The 23,706-nt window shown below is 46.4% G+C and overlaps 1 protein-coding gene across 6 annotated transcripts in view; it reads left to right on the top strand.

Moving 5' to 3' along the window:
* The window catches only part of LOC120391285 (gametocyte-specific factor 1-like), a 49,314-nt gene extending 28,771 nt beyond the window's left edge, over positions 1-20,543 (top strand). For 2 of the 6 annotated variants that reach the window (XM_039514784.1, XM_039514785.1), the window contains exons 4-9: positions 323-449; positions 1,811-1,894; positions 2,353-2,416; positions 11,061-11,155; positions 18,598-18,766; positions 19,932-20,543. In XM_039514784.1, the coding sequence (XP_039370718.1) occupies positions 323-449; positions 1,811-1,894; positions 2,353-2,416; positions 11,061-11,155; positions 18,598-18,722 (495 nt within the window). In that variant the 3' untranslated portion in view covers positions 18,723-18,766; positions 19,932-20,543. Of the gene's footprint in view, positions 1-322; positions 450-1,810; positions 1,895-2,352; positions 2,417-11,060; positions 11,168-18,597; positions 18,767-19,931 lie in introns of all 6 variants that reach the window. The other 4 variants (XM_039514783.1, XM_039514780.1, XM_039514781.1 and 1 more) reach the window with 4 other exon arrangements.
* The last annotated feature ends 3,163 nt before the right edge of the window (positions 20,544-23,706 follow it).

Here is a 23,706-nt window from a genome sequence, read left to right as displayed (position 1 = left end):
CTGTGCATCGAACCATGCCAGTGATGACACTGCAGGGGTTTCACTGTGTTTGATCTGGGGCTGATCTTCAATCAGATAAATTCAGGGTGGTGTTTAAATGTAAAAATGAACAAACATAGCCTGTATCATAAACGATGCATATGCTTCACTGTTTCTACACTGCATTTGTGCTCAGGACCTGAGCTAAGTTTTGTCTTTCCTTGTTTAAATGTTTTCAACCTGTTTCAGGATGCAGATTGCACAAACCCTTCACTAGTGACTAGAAAATACAAGGGCTAGGATGAATTCAGTGAGATAGCACGTACTTTTTCTGTTTCTCTAGAACCACCCTAATATTGCAGAGCAGCTAGCCACATGCCCCTTTAATGCCCGCCATCAGGTTCCCAGAGCTGAGATCAGACATCATATATCAAGCTGTGATGACAAAATCTGCATTGAGCAAGACATTGGTGAGAAAAACTCCTTTACAGAGCCAAAGTCACTTCTGGAACTCTTGGGCTAACAGCGTTGTAACTTAATTTTTGCTGTTAAAGATTGTTACTCTATTATTCCATAAGCAATCCTTTACCTGTAGTGCTATGTGATACAGAAGCAACAGGAGCCCTGGGAGACTTGAGTTTCATTCATTCTGTGTCCATGCAAATTCTCCTAAGCATCTGACAGGCAACTGGCTTGCATTACATGTGTTATCTGCCAGAGATTTTAGCATTAAAATGGGAACTGTACATTGTGCCCTAAACTGTGTGTGCTGAAATGAGATCTAGCTGGTAATCTGGACCGCTTAGAGCGGAAAGATAGTGGCCATGAGAGAGGTGAGTCTCCAATGCAGATCTGACCTGATAGTGACCAAAAATCTTCATAGTCTGTCTAGTGGCATATGTGAAATAAATTGGTCTCAGTCCATTTCTTAATGGACAAGTGTCTAGATCATAACAATCCTCACTTCTGTTACATCCTACTTGACTATCTTAGCAGAAGAGCCATGACTGGGCCAGGGAGGCTGAATAACTTTCCCAATTGAAGGTGGGTTTTTCCAGTTCAGAGTGGGGCAAGTTGGGGAGGGGACTATGGGGAAGCTTTCCTACCACTGCCCATGCTGTCGGCTCTGATGAGGAGTTCACTGTCCAGGTCTGTCACCCCAGCACCTAAATCACTTGGTTATGTGGGTCGTGTTCCAATGTCTCCCCCCACTGATGTCTATGTGGCTGTCACTACACTGGAAAACGTACCCGTTCTCTGGCAAAAGTAGAGTTGTACTGAAGCCAGCAATGATGTGCATGTTCATGTAGACAGGGCTTGGAGCATGACAGTAGTGGAAAAAATCCTGAGCAGATTTTTGTGACATGACAATAGAAACACACCTGAACCCTCTCCCAATGCGTATGTTGGAGCAGCTGCACCATTGCTGAAAAATGTGTGCAGAATTGTTTAGCTTTAGAAGAGGCTTAAAACAGGGATTGGCAAATGGGGGGCTGCAAGCACCCTGCCAGATCATTTGATTTGGCCTGCCAACATTCTGTGTTGTAGCAAACTCTCAGAGCTGGGCAATGTATAGCCTCTTAAGGTATGGCCCACCAAAGGGGTCTCATGGATTTTGTGTCCCTTTGCTACCTTCAAGGTGCCCATCCCTGGCCTAAAGAGTTTTTTGCTGCTAAGACTAGGGGAGTACTGATCAGCTTCCAGCATATGCTGCTCCTCTCCAAAGCCTAGAGCTGTTCTGCAGCTAGGTCAAAAAATGATTAATGTCCCTAAAATAGGATTGTATTTTATCCAAAAAGATTTTCTCACTAAGAATTTTCTTTGCTTTAAGTGAGTCAGTCGAATAACTGCCACAGAGAGATGAACACTGTCAGCATGTGGCAGCCGTCCCCATGTGACGAAGACTGGGATAAAGGTGAGGAGGTTGATGACACAAGGTGGCTGTCAGCCCCTGCTATTCCCTTCTTCTTGCCCCCAAAGAAGTTACATGGACTAAGAGAGAGGTCCCATAGAGCCCTCTGCACAGATCATGTGTGGGGACACCCAGTTATACTGTCCCTGAACAAATTAAGTTCTCCTGCTTCACAGGATCTACGACACGCCTGCTATTCTCTACAAAACATCTGTTGTTTTCCATATAGTCTGTTGCACCATCTGTGCTTTGATGAAAATGGAAATTGATGATGATCTTTACGCTTTATATTTCTCAATTAAATGCCTGCTTTGCTGTCACTTATGCCAAGTCTTAGCTCAAGTCTCATTCCATTTTGTAAACCTAGCAGCGTCTCTGCCATATTTCTCATTTTGTGTTGCTATGACGCTTGCAGAAGTTACTCAGTTCTGAGCCACAATGATGTCTGTTTCCTTTGGCAGAGCTACAGGAGCAATCAGATTCTGTGTTCGTTTGGGGCACGTTCAATAGTGGCATAAACAACAGGTAACAAAAGGTGTATTTCTTGTGACAGTGCTTTTCATAGAAGATGTGCTTTCAAACTACTTTTAACTCATGCTGCTGTGTTGATGGGCAGATGCAATTTACTTTGGGGTGATGGTGTGGGAGTTCCCACTGGCATGAATCAACATTCCTATGCCTCTTGGTCAGTGTTTCCTGTCTCCTTTTAGTTGCAGATCCATAGGAGAGTATAAGAACATACTATTGCTACCAGATAATGGTTACTCCTCTAGTTCTACTGTAGTACTATTAGTGCTGATGGTCCTGGATTCAATCCCCACTGGTTATATATTTATTGGGGGGGTTATTAAACATTAAACTGTTATGCTGGGCATGATAGAAATGCAGACTGATGTCAGCTCTTAGGCAATTTAGGCTTAAACTTCTGACACTAATCTAATCTCTCATGACCTGCTACAAGTAACTTTTAACAGCCAGGAGATTTTGCAGGCAGTTAGAGCCCTGAGTCAGAAATAATTTTATTTTTGAAGTGTAATCACAATGTAGGTTCGGAAAATAAAGCATAATGTGTCTGGTCATTATCTGTCTCACCCCTGAACAACCAAATCATTGTACTGTGCCTTACCTGTTTAATCAAAGGTCATCAACGTACGACTTTCTACAGCCTGTAACAGTGACACAGAATTGAAGGACTGAAAGGAACCTCGAGAGGTCATCTAGTCCAGGCCCCTGCACTCATGGCAGGACTAAGTATTATCTAGACAAGTGCTTTTCAAACCGTGGGTTGTGGCCCAGAAGTGGGTCACGGAACAGAAGGCACTGGGTTGCGGTGGCTCTGGTCAGCACTGCTGACTGGGCTGTTAAAAGTCCTGTCGGCGGTGCTGCCCAGCTAAAGCAGTCTAGTCCCTACCTGTTCCAACACCATGCTGCGCCCTCGAAGCAGCCAGCAGCAGGTCCGTCTCCTAGGTGGCAGGGTTGGGGGGGAGCCACGGGGCTCCATGTGCTGCCCCTGCCCTGAGCACCAGCTCTGCACTGGGAGCTGGCGGGGGGCAGTGCCTGTGGGCGACAGCCGCACGGAGTCGCTTGCACGCCTCTGCCTAGGAGCTGGACCTGCTGCTGGCTGCTTCTGGGGCGCAGTGTGGTCCGTGGTGCCAGGACAGGCAGGAAGCCGCCTTCTTCACCCCTGCTGCGCCACTGACTGGGAGCTGTCTGAGGTAACCCCATGCCCCTGCCCCAGCCCTGAGCCCCCCCAAACCCAGAGCTCCCTCTTGCACCCCAAACCCCATATCCCTGGCCCCAACCCAGAGCCTTGACCCCCCCTTCTGCACCCCAACTCCTTGCCCCAGCCCAGAGCCCCCTCCCACACCCTGAATCCCTCATTCCTGGCCCTACCCCACAGCCCTTACCCCCATATCTCAACTCTCTGCCCCAGCCCTGAGCCCCTCCCAGACCCCTTATCCCCAGCTCTCTTGGATCAACTAGGTCACCAGAAAAAAAGTTTGAAAATCACTGATCCAGACCATCCCTCACAGCTGTCTAACCCACTCTTAAAAATCTCCAGTGATGGAGATTCCACAACCTTCCTAGGCAATTTATTCCAGTGCTTAACAACCCTGACAGGCAATTTTTCCTGATGTCCAGCCTAAACCATGCTGAAATTTAAGCCCATTGTTTCTTGTCCTATTCTCAGAGGTTAAAGAGAAGAATTCTTCTCCTTTTTCCTCGTAACAACCTTTTATCTACTTGAAGCAGCAAAGAATCCTGTGGCACCTTATAGACTAACAGAAGTTTTGCAGCATGAGCTTTCGTGGGTGAATACCCACTTCTTCGGATGCAAGCAGTGGAAATTTCCAGGGACAGGTGTGTATATATAAGCAAGCAAGAAGCAAGCTAGAGATAATGAGGTTAGATCAATCAGGGAGGATGGGGCCCTGTTCCAGCAGCTGAGGTGTGAAAGCCAAGGGAGGAGAAACTGGTTCTGTAATTGGCAAGCCATTCACAGTCTTTGTTTAGTCCTAAACTGATGGTGTTAAATTTGCAGATGAATTGGAGCTCAGCAGTTTCTCTTTGAAGTCTGGTCCTAAAGTTTTTTTGTTGTAAGATGGCCACCTTAACATCTGCTATTGTGTGGCCAGGGAGGTTGAAGTGTTCTCCTACAGGTTTTTGTATATTGCCATTCCTAATGTCTGATTTGTGTCCATTTATCCTTTTCCTTAGAGATTGTCCAGTTTGGCCGATGTACATAGCAGAGGGGCATTGCTGGCATATGATGGCATATATTACATTGGTGGACGTGCAGGTGAATGAACCGGTGATGGTGTGGCTGATCTGGTTAGGTCCTGTGATGGTGTTGCTGGTGTAGATATGTGGGCAGAGTTGGCATCGAGGTTTGTTGCATGGGTTGGTTCCTGAGCTAGAGTTACTATGGTGTGGTGTGCAGTTGCTGGTGAGAATATGCTTCAGGTTGTCTGTGGGCGAGGACTGGCCTGCCACCCAAGGCCTGTGAGAGTGTGGGATCATTGTCCAGGATGGGTTGTAGATCCCTGATGATGCGTTGGAGGGGTTTGAGCTGGGGACTGTATGTGATGGCCAGTGGAGTCCTGTTGGTTTCTTTCTTGGGTTTGTCTTGCAGAAGGAGGTTTCTGGGTACACATCTGGCTCTGTTGATCTGTTTCCTTATTTCCTCGTGTGGGTACTGTAGTCTTGAGAATGCTTGGTGGAGATTTTCTAGGTGTTGGTCTCTGTCTGCGGGGTTAGAGCAGATACGGTTGTACCTCAGTGCTTGGCTGTAGACAATGGATCTTGTGGTGTGCCCGGGATGGAAGCTGGAGGCATGAAGGTAGGCATAGCGGTCGGTAGGTTTTCGGTATAGGGTGGTGTTAATGTGACCACCACTTATTTGCACCGTGGTGTCTAGGAAGTGGACCTCCCGTGTAGATAGGTCCAGGCTGAGGTTGATGGAGGGGTGGAAGCTGTTGAAATCATGGTGGAATTTTTCCAGAGTCTTCTTCCCATGGGTCCAGATGATGAAGATGTCATCAATGTAGCGTAGGTAGAGAAGGGGCGTGAGTGGACGGGAGCTGAGGAAGCGTTGTTCCAGGTCGGCCATAAAAATATTGGCATATTGTGGGGCCATGCGGGTGCCCATAGCAGTGCCACTGATCTGGAGATATATATTGTCATTAAATTTGAAATAGTTGTGTGTGAGGATAAAGGCACAGAGCTCAGCAACCAGTTGCTGACGTGCACAGGCAGAAATTGTGGAAAAACAACATCGCTTGCCTCACAACTTAAGTCGTGCAGAACGCAATGCCATCCACAGCCTCAGAAACCATCCTGACATTATAATCAAAGAGGCTGATAAAGGAGGTGCTGTTGTCATCATGAACAAGTCTGACTACCAAAAGGAGGCCGCCAGACAACTCTCCAACACCAAATTTTACTGGCTACTTCCCTCAGATCCCACTGAGGAATACACTAAGAAACTGCACCATCTACTCAGGACACTCCCTACACTAGCACCGGAACAAATCAACATACCCTTAGAACCCCGACCAGGGTTATTCTATCTACTACCCAAGATCCACAAACCCGGAAATCCTGGACGCCCCATCATCTCTGGCATTGGAACTCTCACTGAAGGACTGTCTGGATATGTGGACTCTCTACTCAGACCCTATGTTACCAGCACTCCCAGCTATCTCCGTGACACCACTGATTTCCTGAGGAAACTACAATGCATTGGTGACCTTCCAGAAAACACCATCCTAGCCACCATGGATGTAGAGGCTCTCTACACAAACATCCCACACACTGATGGAATACAAGCTATCAGGAACAGTATCACTGATGATGCCACAGCACAACTGGTTGCTGAGCTCTGTGCCTTTATCCTCACACACAACTATTTCAAATTTAATGACAATATATATCTCCAGATCAGTGGCACTGCTATGGGCACCCGCATGGCCCCACAATATGCCAATATTTTTATGGCCGACCTGGAACAACGCTTCCTCAGCTCCCGTCCACTCACGCCCCTTCTCTACCTACGCTACATTGATGACATCTTCATCATCTGGACCCATGGGAAGGAGACTCTGGAAAAATTCCACCATGATTTCAACAGCTTCCACCCCTCCATCAACCTCAGCCTGGACCTATCTACACGGGAGGTCCACTTCCTAGACACCACGGTGCAAATAAGTGGTGGTCACATTAACACTACCCTATACCGAAAACCTACCGACCGCTATGCCTACCTTCATGCCTCCAGCTTCCATCCCGGGCACACCACAAGATCCATTGTCTACAGCCAAGCACTGAGGTACAACCGTATCTGCTCTAACCCCGCAGACAGAGACCAACACCTAGAAAATCTCCACCAAGCATTCTCAAGACTACAGTACCCACACGAGGAAATAAGGAAACAGATCAACAGAGCCAGATGTGTACCCAGAAACCTCCTTCTGCAAGACAAACCCAAGAAAGAAACCAACAGGACTCCACTGGCCATCACATACAGTCCCCAGCTCAAACCTCCAACGCATCATCAGGGATCTACAACCCATCCTGGACAATGATCCCACACTCACAGGCCTTGGGTGGCAGGCCAGTCCTCGCCCACAGACAACCTGCCAACCTGAAGCATATTCTCACCAGCAACTGCACACCACACCATAGTAACTCTAGCTCAGGAACCAACCCATGCAACAAACCTCGATGCCAACTCTGCCCACATATCTACACCAGCAACACCATCACAGGACCTAACCAGATCAGCCACACCATCACCGGTTCATTCACCTGCACGTCCACCAATGTAATATATGCCATCATATGCCAGCAATGCCCCTCTGCTATGTACATCGGCCAAACTGGACAGTCTCTAAGGAAAAGGATAAATGGACACAAATCAGACATTAGGAATGGCAATATACAAAAACCTGTAGGAGAACACTTCAACCTCCCTGGCCACACAATAGCAGATGTTAAGGTGGCCATCTTACAACAAAAAAACTTTAGGACCAGACTTCAAAGAGAAACTGCTGAGCTCCAATTCATCTGCAAATTTAACACCATCAGTTTAGGACTAAACAAAGACTGTGAATGGCTTGCCAATTACAGAACCAGTTTCTCCTCCCTTGGCTTTCACACCTCAGCTGCTGGAACAGGGCCCCATCCTCCCTGATTGATCTAACCTCATTATTTCTAGCTTGCTTCTTGCTTGCTTATATATACACACCTGTCCCTGGAAATTTCCACTGCTTGCATCCGAAGAAGTGGGTATTCACCCATGAAAGCTCATGCTGCAAAACTTCTGTTAGTCTATAAGGTGCCACAGGATTCTTTGCTGCTTCTACAGAACCAGACTAACACGGCTACCCCTCTGATACTTTTTATCTACTTGAAAACTCTTATCACGTCCCTTCTCAGTCTTCTCTTCTCCAGACTAAACAAGCCCATTTTTTTTCAATCTTCCCTCATAGGTCATGTTTTCTAGACCTTGAATCATGTTTGTTGCTCTTCTCTGGACTTTTTTCAATTTTTCCACATCTTTCCTGAAATGTGGCCCCCAGAATTGGGCACAATACCCCTGCTCTACTCCATGCTGATTAAATGTCAACTGAAGAATTACTTCTCGGATCTTGCTTACAAGACTCCTGCTAATGCATCTCAAAATGATGTTGAGTCATATTTAGCTTGTGATCCACTATGACCCCAGATCTTGTTCTTCAGTGCTCCATCCTGGGCAGTCATTTCCCACTTTGTATGTGTGCAACTGATAGTGGAGTACAGGTCTGTGTCATCTTACGCTGGGGTTACGTTCCGCGGTCAGCGCGTAAAGTGAAAACCACGTATAGTCAAAATTACATTGAGTTGAATGGCAGGCGGAATCGCCCGCACTACAGGAACAGTATTTAAATTATTTTTCTCTTTTTTTTGCCAGCCGCGTAAAGCTGAATTCGCGCATGTTAAATGCACGTAAGATGCGACAGACCTGTACTCTGGATTTGTCCTTATTGAATTTCATCCTGTGATTGGTTCCCCCCCGGGGTGCCACCTGGAACTGGGGTTTCACTGAGCCCTGTGACTCACCAGCCTGGGCTCCCTCTTAGCACTGTGCTGCTGTGACAGGCTATAGACCGCTCCCACCAGCATTCACACAGGCAGGGACACACCCAGCTGCAGGTTCACGCAGGCTTTAGACAGCCACTGCATGAACCAACAATAGAGAGACTACAGCCAAAATAACCCCCGGCCTGGGACCCCAGAGTTGTACCATCCTGCTCTGATCAAAACATTGACCAGTATGAATTTATTACCCACTTTGCCACTCCCTCCATGTGGAGAGGACCATGCATACTTGTGTTAAGCAGGCTGAGATTTTTCCCAAGACACTTTGGTCACAGGCACACCGGTTTAGATAAAATCTATCTTCTGTAGTTAATAAACTCGTTTTTTGCTTTGTGATTATAAGTGATAGAACACAGACCAAAGCGGATTACCTAGTAAATAAACAGAATCGCAAACTAAGCCTAAAATTCTAGAAAGATTGGATATGAATTAGCAAATTCTCACCCTGGCTGACAATATAAGCAGGCTTGCAGATTCTTAAGGGACAAGCTGCATTTGTTTTGCAGCTTGGGATCTCGTACCCTGTTCCAAGACTTTTTCTTTCAGAGCTTCTGTCTGTTCTTGAGTTGTAGGGGAGTGAAGAACAACTGATGATGTCGCTCTCTGCCTTATATAGCTTTTTCATATGGCAGGAACTCTGTTTCAAACTTGGTTTCCAGACCAGTTTGTGAAAAAATTCAGGTGCCCAAAATGGAGTCCAGAGACATGTGATCTGGTCACATGCCCTTGCAGAATCGTAGCAGCCATAATTTACAGGCTGGCCTTCCACGAAGGCTAAGCTATTCCACAACCCGTTGTCTTTGTTGATGAGCCAGTAACCTTCTTTGGCTTTTTCATTGTTGTATCTGAAAGGCTGGCTGTGGGTGTTTTCTAGAGTAAGCCCATTTGAAATATAGATACCTAGTCAATATTCATAACTTCAGATACAAAAACGATACATGCCTACAAATAGGATACTTGTATTCAGCAAATCATAATTTTCCCAATGACTCCTTACATGACCCATCTTGTACAAAATGCTTCATAATTATGCCATGATCATATCCTAATAATATTACTATGATGAATATGGAGTGTAGTGTCGCACATCCTATTTACTTCAGACCATTTCTCCAGTTTGTCCAGGTAACTTTGAATTTTAATCCTATCCTCCAAGGCACTTTCAACCCCTTGCAGCTTGGTATCGTCTGCAAACTTTATAAATGTGCTCTATGCCATTATCTAAATCACTGATGAAGATATTGAACAGAACTGGACCCAGAACTGATGCCTATGGGACCCCACTCAATATGCCCTTCCAGCTTGACTGTGAACTACATACTCTGTGTGAACGGTTTTCCAACCAGTTATTCACCCACCTTATAGTAGCTCAATCTAGGTTGTATTTCCCTGCAAGTCAGGATCAAAAGCCTTATTAAATTTAAGATGCACCACATCTACCACTCCCCTCCCCCATCCACAAGGCTTGTTATCCTGTCAAAGAAAGCTATTAGGTTGGTTCGACATGATTTGTTCTTGGCAAATCCATGCTGACTGTTACTTATCGCCTTATTTTCTAGGATTCTGCAATTGGATTGCTTAATTGTTTTCTCCATTATCTTTCCAGGTACTGATGTTAAGATGACTGGTCTGTAATTCCCCAGATTGTCCTTATTCCCTTTTTTCTAGATTGGCACTATATTTGCCCCTTTTCCAGTCCTCATGAATCTCTCCTGTCTTCCATGACTTTTCAAAGATAATTGCGTATGGCTCAGATATCTCCTCAGTCAGCACCTTGTGTATTTTAGGATGTATTTCATCAGGCCGTCCCGACTTGAAGACATTTAACTTGTCTAAGTCATTTTTAACTTTTTTTCCCCCTGTTTTAGCCTCAGATCCTACCTCATTTTCACTGGCATTCAGTGTTGGACATCTGCATGAAGTCTGCGTATATAGAGACAACTAGGGCATGTGTGCTGAGATGCCATTTACAGTTGAGGGCAGTGCAATATTTATAATCGAGCTTTAACTCTGATTTTTCTTGCTGTCTTTGGTTTATTTATTTCTTGTTTGGATAACTGATTAATTGGGGATTTTAGTCAAAAAGTAAATGGCATCAACATATTCTACACTTTTGTCTAGCCTTTGCGAGGAGAAGTAACTGTTCTGGAGAGTATGGCTGGAGAGTCTTGCCCGCATGCTCGGGGTTCAGCTGACCGCCATATTTGGGGTCGGGAAGGAATTTTCCTCCAGGGAAGATTGGCAGTGGCCCTGGAGGTTTTTCGCCTTCCTCCGAAGCATGGGGCAGGGGTCGCTTGCTAAAGGAGTGGGTGGAGCAGCTTATGTGGCCTGCATCTTGCAGGAGGTCAGACTAGATGATCATAATGGTCCCTTCTGATCTTGAATTCTATGATTCTATGATTGCATGAAGGTTTGTTTAAAGTAACATACTCTGTCTTCTTCAATGTTAGAAAAAACTCAAATATTTATAGTAAGATACTTGGCTAGAAGAAGTACACGTGTAGGATAATTCTTATTTGCTCTCTTTCAGCCCTGGGTCCAGCATAGTGATGGAACCAAAGAATAACCTAATGCCAGGCATGAGAGCACCCAGGTCCTTGCCATATAGCCTATCCTGGAAAAGCAGTAAGTGCAAAGGCAGGTGGTCTTCCCGTTCTTTAAGCTGGGGCCTACATGTTAGCTCAAAGTGGAACGGGATAACTTTTCTCTGTATTTGTATTCCGTGTGTCAGCATTCTCCTACATAAACTGAAATGCTTTTATTCCCACCATCAGCAAGTGGAGATGGAGAGCTCTGTAACACAGTCCTCTCTAGAAGCAGGTGCGTTTCTGTGGTGGGTGGAGTATCCTCTGTGTCCAGGTTTTATTTCACTGTAGGCGGCATTGTGGCAAAGGTGGTCTGGCTCCATGTACTGCCCCCATTACTATGGCATCTGACATCCAAATGTCAGATTATTATTCACTGCTATTGGTTGAACAAAAGTCGAGGCTTACAAACAGGTCTGAGTTTGGCACAGTGGAGCGCAACACAGTTGTTGTTCTTCAGGTGTAGCTGCTACGGGAGTCAGTGGAAGCTGTACATGTGTGTAGCAGCTGTAGCGTTTGGTTTGGTTTTTGCAAAACCTGATTGAAATCTCATAGCTAGGGTGTGTCTATCCAAGGAGACCTACCAGTATTACTTCCAAGGGGATGTAACCTAAACTGAAAAGGCCTTTGTTATTTGAAATAAGTGTTCACATAGGAAACCACCCACATAGTGGTGTAGTAATGTGTACTCCTGAGGGAATTCTGCGCTAAAAAATTAAACATTCTGCCCACAATATTTTTAAAATCTGCATATTTTATTTATCGAAATAACACAATATAATCACACCAGTTTCAGTTATTCTGGTAATTTAATTCAAAATACCTGTCAGCCAGCAAAAAGATTCCCCCAGGAGTAGAGAGTCAAAGAAACTCCTCCTCCAACAGCCCAGTTCCTATTTCTCTGTTACGCTTTTGTTGGGCACCTGTCTGAGTGTGTCACACATGTCAGCTGGACACATCTTGGGAGAAATCTCTGCTCTTCCAGTCTGACACCCACACCCCCAGCATCCAGCTGTGGGACACCCCCCTAGCCCAGACACCTGCACCCCCTACCAGCCAGAGCATAGCTGGGGGGGAGCAGGGGGAGCGGCCGCTCCCCCCGAGTACATTTTCCAAAAGTGGCGCCTTTCCAGCCAGCACTGGACTCTGGAGCCGGGTTTTGCGTGCGGCCGCCGGCTGGCTCTCAGCTCTGCACTGCCTTCCTGCATCCCCAGCCGAGGCTGCCGGCGGCAGCGGCTGATTGCCCGGCTCCCCAGGGATGAGGAGGAGGAGGCTCCTGCCTGCCCACTCGCAGCTGCCCGGCTCGCTAAGCTGAGCCCCGCTTGGCGCATGCCGCCCAGGCAGGGGTGAGCTCTGCTGGGAGGGGAAGGGGCGGCAGCACGGTGGGAGGGGGCTGAGAAGCAGCAGCCCCGTTGGCCCCTGGCAGCCCCATGCAGAGCGAGGCGGCCACACGGTGGGTAAGGTGGCTCTGAAGCCCAGCTGGTGCCGACGGAGGAGGTGGAGAAGGAAAGAAAAAGGCGGGCGGGGGTGTTTCTCGTGGTCTGTCTTCAGTGGCATCTTTTCTCTGCAAGCAGCGGCAGCCCGGGGCAGGGGCGGCTCTAGAAAATAGGCTGCCCCAGGCAGCGCGGTGTGCTGCGCCGCCCTTCCTCGGTCCCGCGGCGGGTCCCCTCTTCCCGCGGCTCCGGTTGAGCTCCCGCGGCAGGTCCACCGGAGCCGCGGGAACAGCGGACCTCACGGCTGCGGACGGTTCGCGGGTCCGGCGGCTCCGCTTGAGCTGCCGCAGTCATGCCTGCGGGAGGTCCAGCCGAGCCGCGGGACGAGCCCTCCGCAGTCATGCCTGCGGCAGGTCCGTCGCGGCTCGGGTGGACCTCCCGCAGGCATGACTGCGGCAGGTCCACCGGCCCAGCCTGCCGCCCCCTAGATTTGGCCGCCCTAGGCAACAGCTTGGTTTGCTGGTGCCTAGAGCCGCCCCTGGCCCGGGGAATGACTCTGCTGCAGTCGAGCCACCGCTCTGCTCCAGGGGGTGCGCGGGGACGCCGGCCACTGCTGTCTCTGTGCTCTGAAGTTGGTCCAGCGGAGCAGGGAGGCGAGGATGATGTCGGGCTCTCCCCCGCGGAGGGGACTGAGGGAATGGCAGGACCAGGAGGCAAAGGAAAGACATTGGGTTATTGCCCCCCTTCCCGTGCTTAACCCCCTCCCCTCTTTCTTCTTTCTCTCTCTGTAAATTATCACCAATTCAAAATAGTAGTGTGCAAGTTGACTGGATAATGGTAATAGCATAATCTCTTGTGGTAACATTCTAAACCCTACTACCTGATTTTTATATTAAACACTTACTATACATCATACAATAAATCCGACAAACAAAACCTAGGAAAACTGTATTCTTTCTGTGTCTTATTTAAAGTTTTCCAGTAATCTCCTCTTGCTTCAGAATGCCTCATGCGTCACCCATACTGTTTGCAATAGGATTCAGCCTGTGGCTTGGCTGCTGACTCTTCATTGCTTCCTGAAGAGCTGGGAGATCAATATTAATCTCAGACAGATACTATATCCAGAAGCACAACTCTGTATATGGGGGGGAGAGGAGGGAATTATTGACCTTGTGCATATGTAATTGTGTTTGGTGTTTGTAAGACAAGGTATAATAATCACACTTCCAAATTGCAATGAACTGTGGAGAAGTTCCTGTTTGGTGTGAGAGATGTTACCTATACCTAGATGCACTCCCCTTCCCCACCCCCAGCCCTATGCATGCTGGCTTGGGAATATCACTGCTGTAGTGTCAACTTTTAGAGAGCTTCACATGCACCTCTTCTAGTATTACGGTAAGTTAAAACAAGCTATAGTACATTGGGACAGTAATACTCTATTACAGTGTTTGCATTAGCATATTAAAAGCAATAACACTTAACAGACCAGTGTATCCAGGACATAACTAGCACACTTCCCCCACCGATACCTAGTAGTTGCACTGTTATCTCCCATAGCTACTTACATTGCAGCTTTTTTTGTTAAAACTAAATTGGGAAGAAAGACGATTGACTCAGAACTTGTTTAATGGTTACTTTATTGCTATAGGCTTGGAGGGAGGAAGGTTTCTATGATGTAGGCAAGATCAGGTGTTTTATCCAAAACCAGAATATGAATGGTGCTCTTCTTGGTGGCTGGCTGACCTTGAATTATTGTCAAAAGTTAGAGGGTGTACACATCTCCTTCCTCACAGTTTGGTTGAGGATTCCATTGATAAGAGGATTGGCCTCAAATACCTGGTTGTAGGACTCTTCCATGGTATAGTTTTCATCTTGGGTGGCCCGGTCCTAATTATATTAAAGCATGTACTTTAGTCTTTGTAATTATCTGTTATAACTCTGTAGCTTTTTATGAAGGCATGAGTAAAATAAAAGTAGCTGCAATAGTTCCACGGTTAACTCAAACTGAAAATTTACATAATTTAAATCAGACTCCTAATCTTAATTTTTGCTTAATAAATAAGTCTATAAGAAAACTCTGTTGGGAAACTGCTACAGTTTACTTGAGTGCACTTCTCCTATATAGGTCAATAAGGATCCTGTCTGGCTGAATACTGGCTGCTCTTTCTTTCTTTGATCTGCAGAGCGACTGATGCTTTTCAGATATGGGTTGTGGGTACAGGAGGGTTTCATTGCATCTTATCTCTTGGCCCTAGCTACTGATCTCCCTTCTTGTTGCATTGATAGTGGGTGTGTCTCACCTTTTTTTTTTTTTAATCATATATGCTAGGGACAGTCATGTCCTCTTCTCCTCTCCTGATGTCAGTGTAGCTGCAGGCAGTGCAAAATGTACTCAAGTCATATAGTATCTCAAATGCAAAGCTGCATTTCACTGATCTGAGGTTTGAAGAACAATGTGGAACTAGCTATTTTATGGGATGTCTAGATTTCATTCCTGTAGTAACAGAACTGGTGATAGGAAAGCAGGAAGAAAGTTGTTTTTTTTTGTTGGAGGGTGTGTGTGTGTGCACGTACACAGCTTAAATTGGTTAAAAACCCTAACTTTCAGTACTCAGTGTTTCAAAAATGTTAGACTGCCAACCTGTGTCGTAGAGATGTCTTTTGTTTTAAAAAAAACAAAACCCATGAATGAAGCTGCTTTAGGGGAAATTACTGCTTTGTCCAACCCCTAAGAGCTATGAGATCTTTGCTCACCAATTCTCATTCTTGTATTTGTCATGCCTTTTTGGTGACTTTAGTATTACAATCTATTATAAATAAAGTGCATTTCATTGATTTTTAAAATGAAATTAGTAACTGGAAAAAATATCACAGGTTTAAAAAAATACCGGCCAATTATAAACTACTGTATTGTCATTTACTTTCTAGAATCTAAAGTATATCTAAGTATAATCTGTGCAAACACTTCTGTTGCCTGGATCATTCTTGTGTTTTTATTTTAAGTACAAAATAAATATGTATGATGAATTTAAAAGTATGTAATTAGTAATTTGATATGTTGGGTGGTGTCTTTTTTAATGTGTTCGCTCCCCCTGATGTTAGAACCTGGCTACGCCACTGAGAGGGAGAAAGCCTGATGCTGGGTCCCAGGCTTGTACAGAGTTTCCTGCATGCCACTTCCTTCTTTCAGGACATGCTGGGAACTGCACCTGCGTGGAACAGTCCAGCTCCCCGTCCCCCTGGCAGTGTCATGTATTTGCAAGTTGGAGAGCCAGGCTCTGGTTGGTCCCGCATCTGCTACTGACGGTGCTGCAGAGCTGCTGGCTAATTCTGCTGGCCGGGGGGGTGGGGTGTGAGGGGGAGGAAATGAATTTCTGCACTGTGTTGTGGCTCAAAATTCCTCCTGGAGTAAATGTTGGAAAATTTCCCCTATATACAAGCCTGGGTCTGTGCACAGCAGTGTCTATGGACGAGTCTATTGTCATTGTTGGGGAATGTGGGCTCAAGACTTGGCATTTTTCTCAGTCCTCTGAGTCCATCCCTGATGTGCTGAAATGGCTGTTACCCCTCCCAGAGTCTGACCCTGGGCTTCAGCTCCATGCCCTACTGTGAATGCCCCAGCTCAGCCCTTTGCTGCATGGCTGTCCTGCTTTCCTGTCAGCTACACATCATGCCAGTGGAGGGGATGGGGGTCTCTGAAACTGATGTCAGGTTGTGGGAACTGGAAAAGGTTCAGAAAAGAGAAGCAAAAATGATCAAGGGTCTGGAATGGCTTCCATACAAGGAGAGACTAAAAAGATGACTAAGGGGGTTACGATAGAGGCCTATAAAATCATGACTGTTGTAGAAAAAGTGAATAGAGAAGCATTATTTCCCGTTTCACATTATACAAAAACCAGGGGGTCACCTGATAAAACTAATAGGCAGCAGGTTTCATACAAACGGAAGGAGGTACTTTGTCACACAGTGCACAACTAACCTGTGGATCTCATTGACTTGCGGTGTTGTGGTGACCAAAAGTGTAACTGGGTTTAAGCAAGAATTGGATACGTTCATGGAGGATAGATCCATCAATAGCTATTAGCCAAGATGTTACCCCCTTGCTTTAGGTGACTCTAAACCCGTGACTGCTAGAAGCTGGGCGTGGAAGAGAGGGGTGGATCACTCCATAATTGCTCTGTTCTGTTTATTCCCCTTGAAGCTCTGGTAGGGGCCACCAATGGAGACAGGATGCTGGGCGAGATGGAACGTGATCTGACCTAATATGGCAGCTCTTATGTTCTTATGAACTCTGCCACATATGACTCTTCTCAAGGTTTTGTTCTTTTAAAAACTGATTCAGTTGCCCAGTGTCCTAATAGCCCGATCCCCAAAGCATGGAGTTCAGGGTAACTATTATTAAACCGCCTCATTGTATTCCATGCCATTTGGATCTTATGGAGGGAGTTTCATGTACTCGCCCTGTACTTACTTGAAAATCTTTTTACCCCTTAGACAGCAGCAAGCACTAACTGGAAGGAAGTGTGACCCACTGAGCATTTGTCTTGGTCCCCTTGTCAAACTGTAGCTGTGACGTCCTGGCCATAAAGCCATCCTGTTCTGGGGATGCCTGAGGCTTCAAAGGAATTCTCTTGCAATATCTTGCTCTCTTTCAAGTGGCCATTAGTTTAAACGTTACCGGGGGGGTTATGGTCTTTTACTTCTGAGTATCTGACAGAGTTTCTGTGATGTGGGCATCTGTTCCCAGTGTGAGCCCCACCAGCTACAGAGACTGTCTCCTTGATCTTGGGCAAGTTACTTAAGCTCTCTGTGCCTCAGTTTCCCCATCTATAGACTGGAGGGACAGTAATACTCACCCTGCAAGCTAAGTATTACTAGCTATCTGAGAAGATCAACATGTAACTTATGAAGCATCCTCAGATGAAAGGTGATGGAGAAGCACAAAATAGCATTATTAGGGTTTAAAACGCTTTGAGTAGGAATTTGCCAGTTTTAAAAAAAGCAGGCCTCCACTTTGCAGGAGATCCCCATTGAAGTACACCCGTTACTTGATACCAGCTGTAAATTGCCAGGCGAAAGCATGAATGAACTGAGGATGCAGCATCGTGGGCGCAGTTATTTGCAGTGCAAAATACACTCCACATAAATGGGGGCTTGGTGTGAAGCTTATTTCTGTAGTTTTCGCACCCTTTATTTTTATCACTGTATTTTGAGCTAGCAGGTCAGGATTCATGTAACTGTAACTCTGAAGTGTTGAGTGATGAATACGCTTCAAAAGCATAATGTCTAACAGTCTGGTTGTAATACTCTGATTTAAGAAAAATCTGAAAATCATAATACACTATGCTATGGGGGAGGGGAGCTGAGAGAGAGGTGATTAATTCCCAAGAAATGTGGTTTCCCCAGCTGTTAGGCCTGCAAATTCATGGTGATATTATTTATATTGTTGTTACAACCAGGATCTCATGGTGCTAATGGCTGTACAATCAGAACAAAAGACAGTCCCTTCCCAAAGAGCTTAGAATCCAAGTAAGAATCTGAAAGTCACGCTGGCTTGTGCATTGCCAAGAATTAGAAATTCTGCACCTGGAACTCAGTTTGACTAATCTGGCTGTACACAAGCCAGCTCTCACTCTCAGCTGTGCTGGCTTTGCAGTGCTAACAGAAGTAGTTTGGTCAGTAAAGTAAGCAGAAAGATAACAAACAAATGCACCTAAGTAGCAGGTCAGAGTAAAGGGAACTGTCTAATATCCTCGATTTTTCAAGCCAGTACTATACTTTAAAAATGCCCCATTAAGTGGATGTACTTAGAGCAGCAGTGAAGTTTGCATTTTGCCTTCAAAACACTCCTCTTTTGGAATCCTTTTTAACCAAACCTGTTGGGTATAACCATATGCTAAATCACCTCCCACATTTAAAAAGCCAGCCAGCCAGCCCAGGATATTGTACCAATTTCACAATAAAACCTGTTTGGTGCATGTGTCTAGGGAGTAGAGGATGCATTGTTGGCAGTCCTCTGCTTTTTTTTTGTTTGTTTGTTTTAATGCAGAGGTGCATGGATGGGAAATTGGTACTTGGAAAAACAATGGCTCATCAGCTTTTGCTACAGTCATCACTATGGGCTGGCTGGCTGTTTTATGGAATAATAGACCATTTCCAGATGCTGGAAAGTAGGTATCCTGCTACATGTGGACTCTCCACCTGGAATCATTGGACAGGTACTGGAACATTTCACAGACAAAACCTGCAATTGGTCTTGTCACTGTATGGGCAGGCCACCATGGGAGTGTTTGCACCTGTATCTGATTAGATTTTCTAGTACATTAATCTTGTGAGATGAGGTTTTCTGAGAAGGATACTTGAGAGGAAGGGGGAATGGCTTAGCTCAATGCCTGAAGGTCACAGCATTGATAAACACACACTGGAGATGAATTCAGAGGTGTCTGTGTACATTGGATTGGTTGAGGGTGAGTTAAAGCAGAAGGACTTATTCCAAGTGTGCGGTAACCACCCTTAACATGCCCAAATAGAGCAGCTGGTCATAGAAAGCTTTAGCCAGCTTTCTAGCCAAGGTTTGGTGAGGATCCAGTCTAGCAGGGCTTCCCAGAGACCTATAGAATGTACCTGTGCTTCATATTTGATCTTTCCTAATGAATCATTGCACTACGGGCTGATGCACGGGATCAGCCTTGTTCTGCTGGGTAAAGTCACAGCAGTAAGGACGGTTGCTTGGTTTTGATTCCACTGAAGGTGTTGGAGCTCCAGCCAGACAGGCTGGGTCTATTTTGGGGAAGGAACTAATGCTGAGCTCACTCGGGTTGGGCACTAGTCCTGCCCTTGCATGAGCACAGCCAGAGGGGCGGGAATAACAGCAGCACCACCATACATTGGGACTTTGTATAGAGCAGTGAGACGTCTGCTTCCCCCAGTTAAGGAAGCTTTTCCTGCATGTTGCTTGTAAACAGAACAGTTTGTCTAAAGTGGAGAATAAATTCCCTCCTTCTCTGTGTATATAAAAGAGCCCCCAGGCCTCCAGCCCCATCCCCCTGCTCCCTAGTATGCTGACCAAGGAGCAAAACACTAGCTCCTCTGTGCTAGTACAGGTGTTGCTTGTGCTCTTGTGGTGGCAGCACGAGGAGTGCTGCTTCGTTGCCCTGGTGAGACCGCAAACTGCCTGGTTCTGAGCACGAGTGCGGAAGAACAGTCCAAGTGTCTCAAAGTTTCAACACAGTGATTGACTTGGCGGGGGGGGATGGGAGTGGTGGTAGCTTGTGTACCTACATTGAGTCCGAAGCAGCTTGTCTGATGCTTACAACTGGGGGATGATGTTAGAGCTGCTGCTATTGATTATCTACAATGTCTTGCTTTGTAATCTAATTGCAGGAGCTGGTAACTGAAGACCAGAGAAGAGAAGAAGCTGCTATTGAATGCTTATCTGTTTCCTTTAGAAATGTGAGGTGCTGGTTAAGAGACTCAGATAAACTCCCTCTGTGTTGGCTAAGCACTCGCAGCCCTAACCTTCCTGCAGAACTGTCCTTCACATATCTGGCTGCTGTCCTGAAATCATCCCGACCAAGGTAATTGGACAGAATGCTGTTAACCCTTGATACCAGAGACTCTCAAAAACTAACTCCATACACGCTGGTGCCAAGGAGCTAGCAGAGTTCAAACGGTCTGAATCCGAATGCTCTACAAGTTACCTCCTGGAGGGTGTTTGCATTAATCATTGCTGGACTCCTGCATGTCTTTGCATTAAAATGTGTTGTGGCTGTTTACCCCTGCATGGTACTGATGGTGCGTTTCTCTCATAGGGATTGCAGTGCCAGGTCAGGCCATTGGTCCATGTGGGCCCCCTCACACTGGGGGTAAGCTCTCAAAGTGGTACGGCTCTCCCTGATGAGGAGTTAGGCATCTGAATGTTTGGGTCCCTCTAAGTTTCCCTCTAGAGACCTTGAATGTGTACTAGTCCTCGGGTGTCCCAGGGTCAGATCAGCCGCAGCTCTAAAGCTGCCTGTTGTGCCCATCCACCTAGATGTGAAAAGGAGCTGCCATTCAGACTGTAGATGGTGTATGGGGGAGTCGAAGCAAAAAGCCTTTTAAACAAAAAATTCTCATTGCTGTTTTGATTAGGCCTAAAAGTTCATCTGTAAGGGAGCTGGGATGGGGGATTCAGTGAGGTTAGGGTGGCAAGTGCTTAGCCAACACAGAGGGAGTTTAGTCTGAGTCTCTTGAAATGGTGCCTTATCAATAAAACAGTTGCACTGGGCCCTAACACCGCACCTCATACATGGTGCCCAGTGCATGCTGCTGCTTGAGCACCTCTGGCCTGGCGCCCCTCGCTAGTCTCGCTCAGACTCTCTTGTGCAGTGGGGGCTTTTATACTCAGTGGTGTTTAGTTCTGAGTAGGAGTGTGTGTAGGTGTCCTTGGACTTCATGGGGAAGGTGAGGGAATGTTAATTTCTATAAGGACTGGGCTGGGGTGTCAGGAGTATTATGCATGCTGGAATGTCCCCCCAGTCCAGCACCTTGTGTCAGGTGAGCTGGATAACATTAAAGCATGAGAATATCCAGCCAGATCCTGGTCCATAGCTCTGTCCCATCTGTGTCTGTCCAGCAGAGCAAAGGGGACAGAGGGCAGCCAGGGATTTCCCTGACATCAAGCTGGCATAACGGGTTTCATGCTACCTGCCCCCTTCTCCTGGGGCAAAGAAGTGCAGGAGTGGGCCACCCTAAAGCATGGTACACTCCAACCATTCTTGGCCCAAAGAGCAGTCTCAGGAGAACTGCTGTAGTCAGCATAGTTTCAAGTAGTCCTTAGGCTGCATTAATTACGCTAGAAGATATTTCCGTCCCCGGCTGGCTCCAGCATCGGCGTGTCAGCCAGACATAGGATCTGGCCCATCACATTCTAGTCAAATCTGCCTTGTCCTGTTCCCCTCCACTGCACAAAAGAGACTTGATATTCTGAGTAAAGAGCAAAGGCCCCTCCTCACTCTTCGCCTAGCATCACTACTTGGTCCTGCACAGGAAGGATAATCCTGCGCTTGACATGCGCTTGTCACCATGGAAACACATATAGGGAGTGAAGTGTGTTTGGTCAGAAGGCAAGTGTAGCAAAATCCCCTTTTGCCACCCTGCCATTCTGACAAGAAATAAAAATGTGCTCTAGTTAGTGAGCTCTTCCTGCACCCATTGCTGCATCCACGAGATACTCTCTTGGTAGGGATTTCGGTGTTCCACGCCTGGCATTGTGGTTTAGTAGGTCCCACTTGCAAACCCGATGAGAGAAATGTCTGAAAACTTGTGATAACAGGTCAGTAGCAACTTCCCCTCTATTAGCATCAGCTCTGTTATAAAACTTGTTGGGTAGTTGTTTTTTTTTAAGTCTTTGCAACTTGAAAGTATTTCTCTTGAGGGCAGAGTTAAATAGTCAACTTCTTAGCAGCAAAGCAAACTATACAGCTTTAATTTGGCCATTAAAACTAGTCTGTGAAAATCCCAGTGCATGCAGAATAACGCTCCCTAACAATTGTATGTAGTGGCAGCATGTCTCTAACCTCCACGCTCCAGATTGGCACAGTCTATAACACCTCTAAAGAATGCATTCTGCAGTGTCCTGTTAGGGCAGCATGTTCTCCTCCAGAGGGCAGCTGTCATGGGACTGCTTTTAGGCTAACTGTTCTGATGCATTGCCTCAAAGACTTGTGGCGGCAGGAAGGTGCACAGACCTCAGACACTGAGCGTGCCCGTCAGCACCGGGGCAGGAATTGAAACAGCATTGCCTGGAGTTACCTCTGGGATCACCCAAAGAGCTTGGTGTTGGCCTTCAGGCTTGTCTACAGTGGGAAAGTTATTGAAATAGCTGTTCCGGATTAACTCCCTGTGTGGACATTTACTGCTGAGTAAGAGAACCCTTTTCTAATTTAGTTTAAAGATTAATCCACATCCAAAGTGGATTAAGCTAAATGAGAACAAGGCACTGTTATTCTAGAACAGAATGTCTACACAGGGTCTTAAACAGATGTAGCTATTCTGGGGAAACTTCCATGTGCAGAGACCCTGACTGCTCCAGGTGATGCTAGTGGGAGGCACTGGCTTCAGTGGAGCAGTTAGGCCAAAGCTGCATGTGTCTCAAACTCCCGCTCTCTAGTATTAAAGGGCAAGGAAATTCTCAGTTGGGTTTAGGGCAGAGTACCCCGTCCCCCCACTATGTGATCATGGAAATAATCCCCTGTTGTCAGTCAGTGCTGTGTCTTGTCCCAGCCCGTCACCTGCAGCACTCCTACTGACAAGCTCTGACCTCACCCTGCCTGCCCCACCTTCTGCCCTTTCATCTTAGTAGGGTGTTAGCAACGTGTACTTGTGACCTTACAGCTAACTTGTTATCAGAATCTGGGTTGAGTTTTGATGTAAAAGATCCATGCAATAAATAACCAACATACCCACGCCCCTTTCAAAGCATACCCAAAAGGGGTCTGGCAGCGTGGGGGTGCCTAACTGAAATAGAAGCAAGCTGTTTCTAACCTTTATCTAATAGGTTGCAGATAAGTTACTGCAACTGCAGGGGTGTTTTTGTTCTTAACCCTCTGAAAGATAAGACCTTAACTTGAAAGGGGACATCTTGGAGAAGAGGACACTTACTCCGATGTCTCCTCTGCTCCAGAGCTAGGCAAAGCGCTGCTGAACTCTGCACTCAGCTGCTCTTGAGGTTACAAACTCTCTGCTGCTCTAACACCCACAGGTTTTTTTTATTGCATTTTTTTTATTTGTGGGTTTGGATTGTGAGGAATCAATCCCTTTGATTCTTTTCAACCCACTCTCCACGTTCATTATCCTTAGTTTGTGAGCAGTCAGTTCATTTGGTCTGTCACCCCCACCAAGTGCTGGAGGGATCCGTCTCTGCTAAAACACAGGACAGCAGCATATCCCTGAGCTGTGCTGAAGCCTGGCCCTGTTCAAGGCTTTCAAGGCACTTAGGAAAGGGTGCTCCAGAATGAAACCGGGCTGTAATCATTTCTAGCAGGGCCTCTAGCAGTGCTGGTGGTGTAGGCACTCCCCTATGAGGTCTCAATCTCACATGAACTCAGAGAAAAATTGTAGCTGCTTTGCTTAGAAAAGCTGTTGTGTTGCATGTCTTCAAAGCCCCATGGGCATTGGC

This window comes from Mauremys reevesii, linkage group 25 (genome assembly GCF_016161935.1).
Source record: "Mauremys reevesii isolate NIE-2019 linkage group 25, ASM1616193v1, whole genome shotgun sequence".
NCBI lineage: Eukaryota > Metazoa > Chordata > Testudines > Geoemydidae > Mauremys > Mauremys reevesii.
This window is presented reverse-complemented; position numbering and strand designations above follow the sequence as displayed.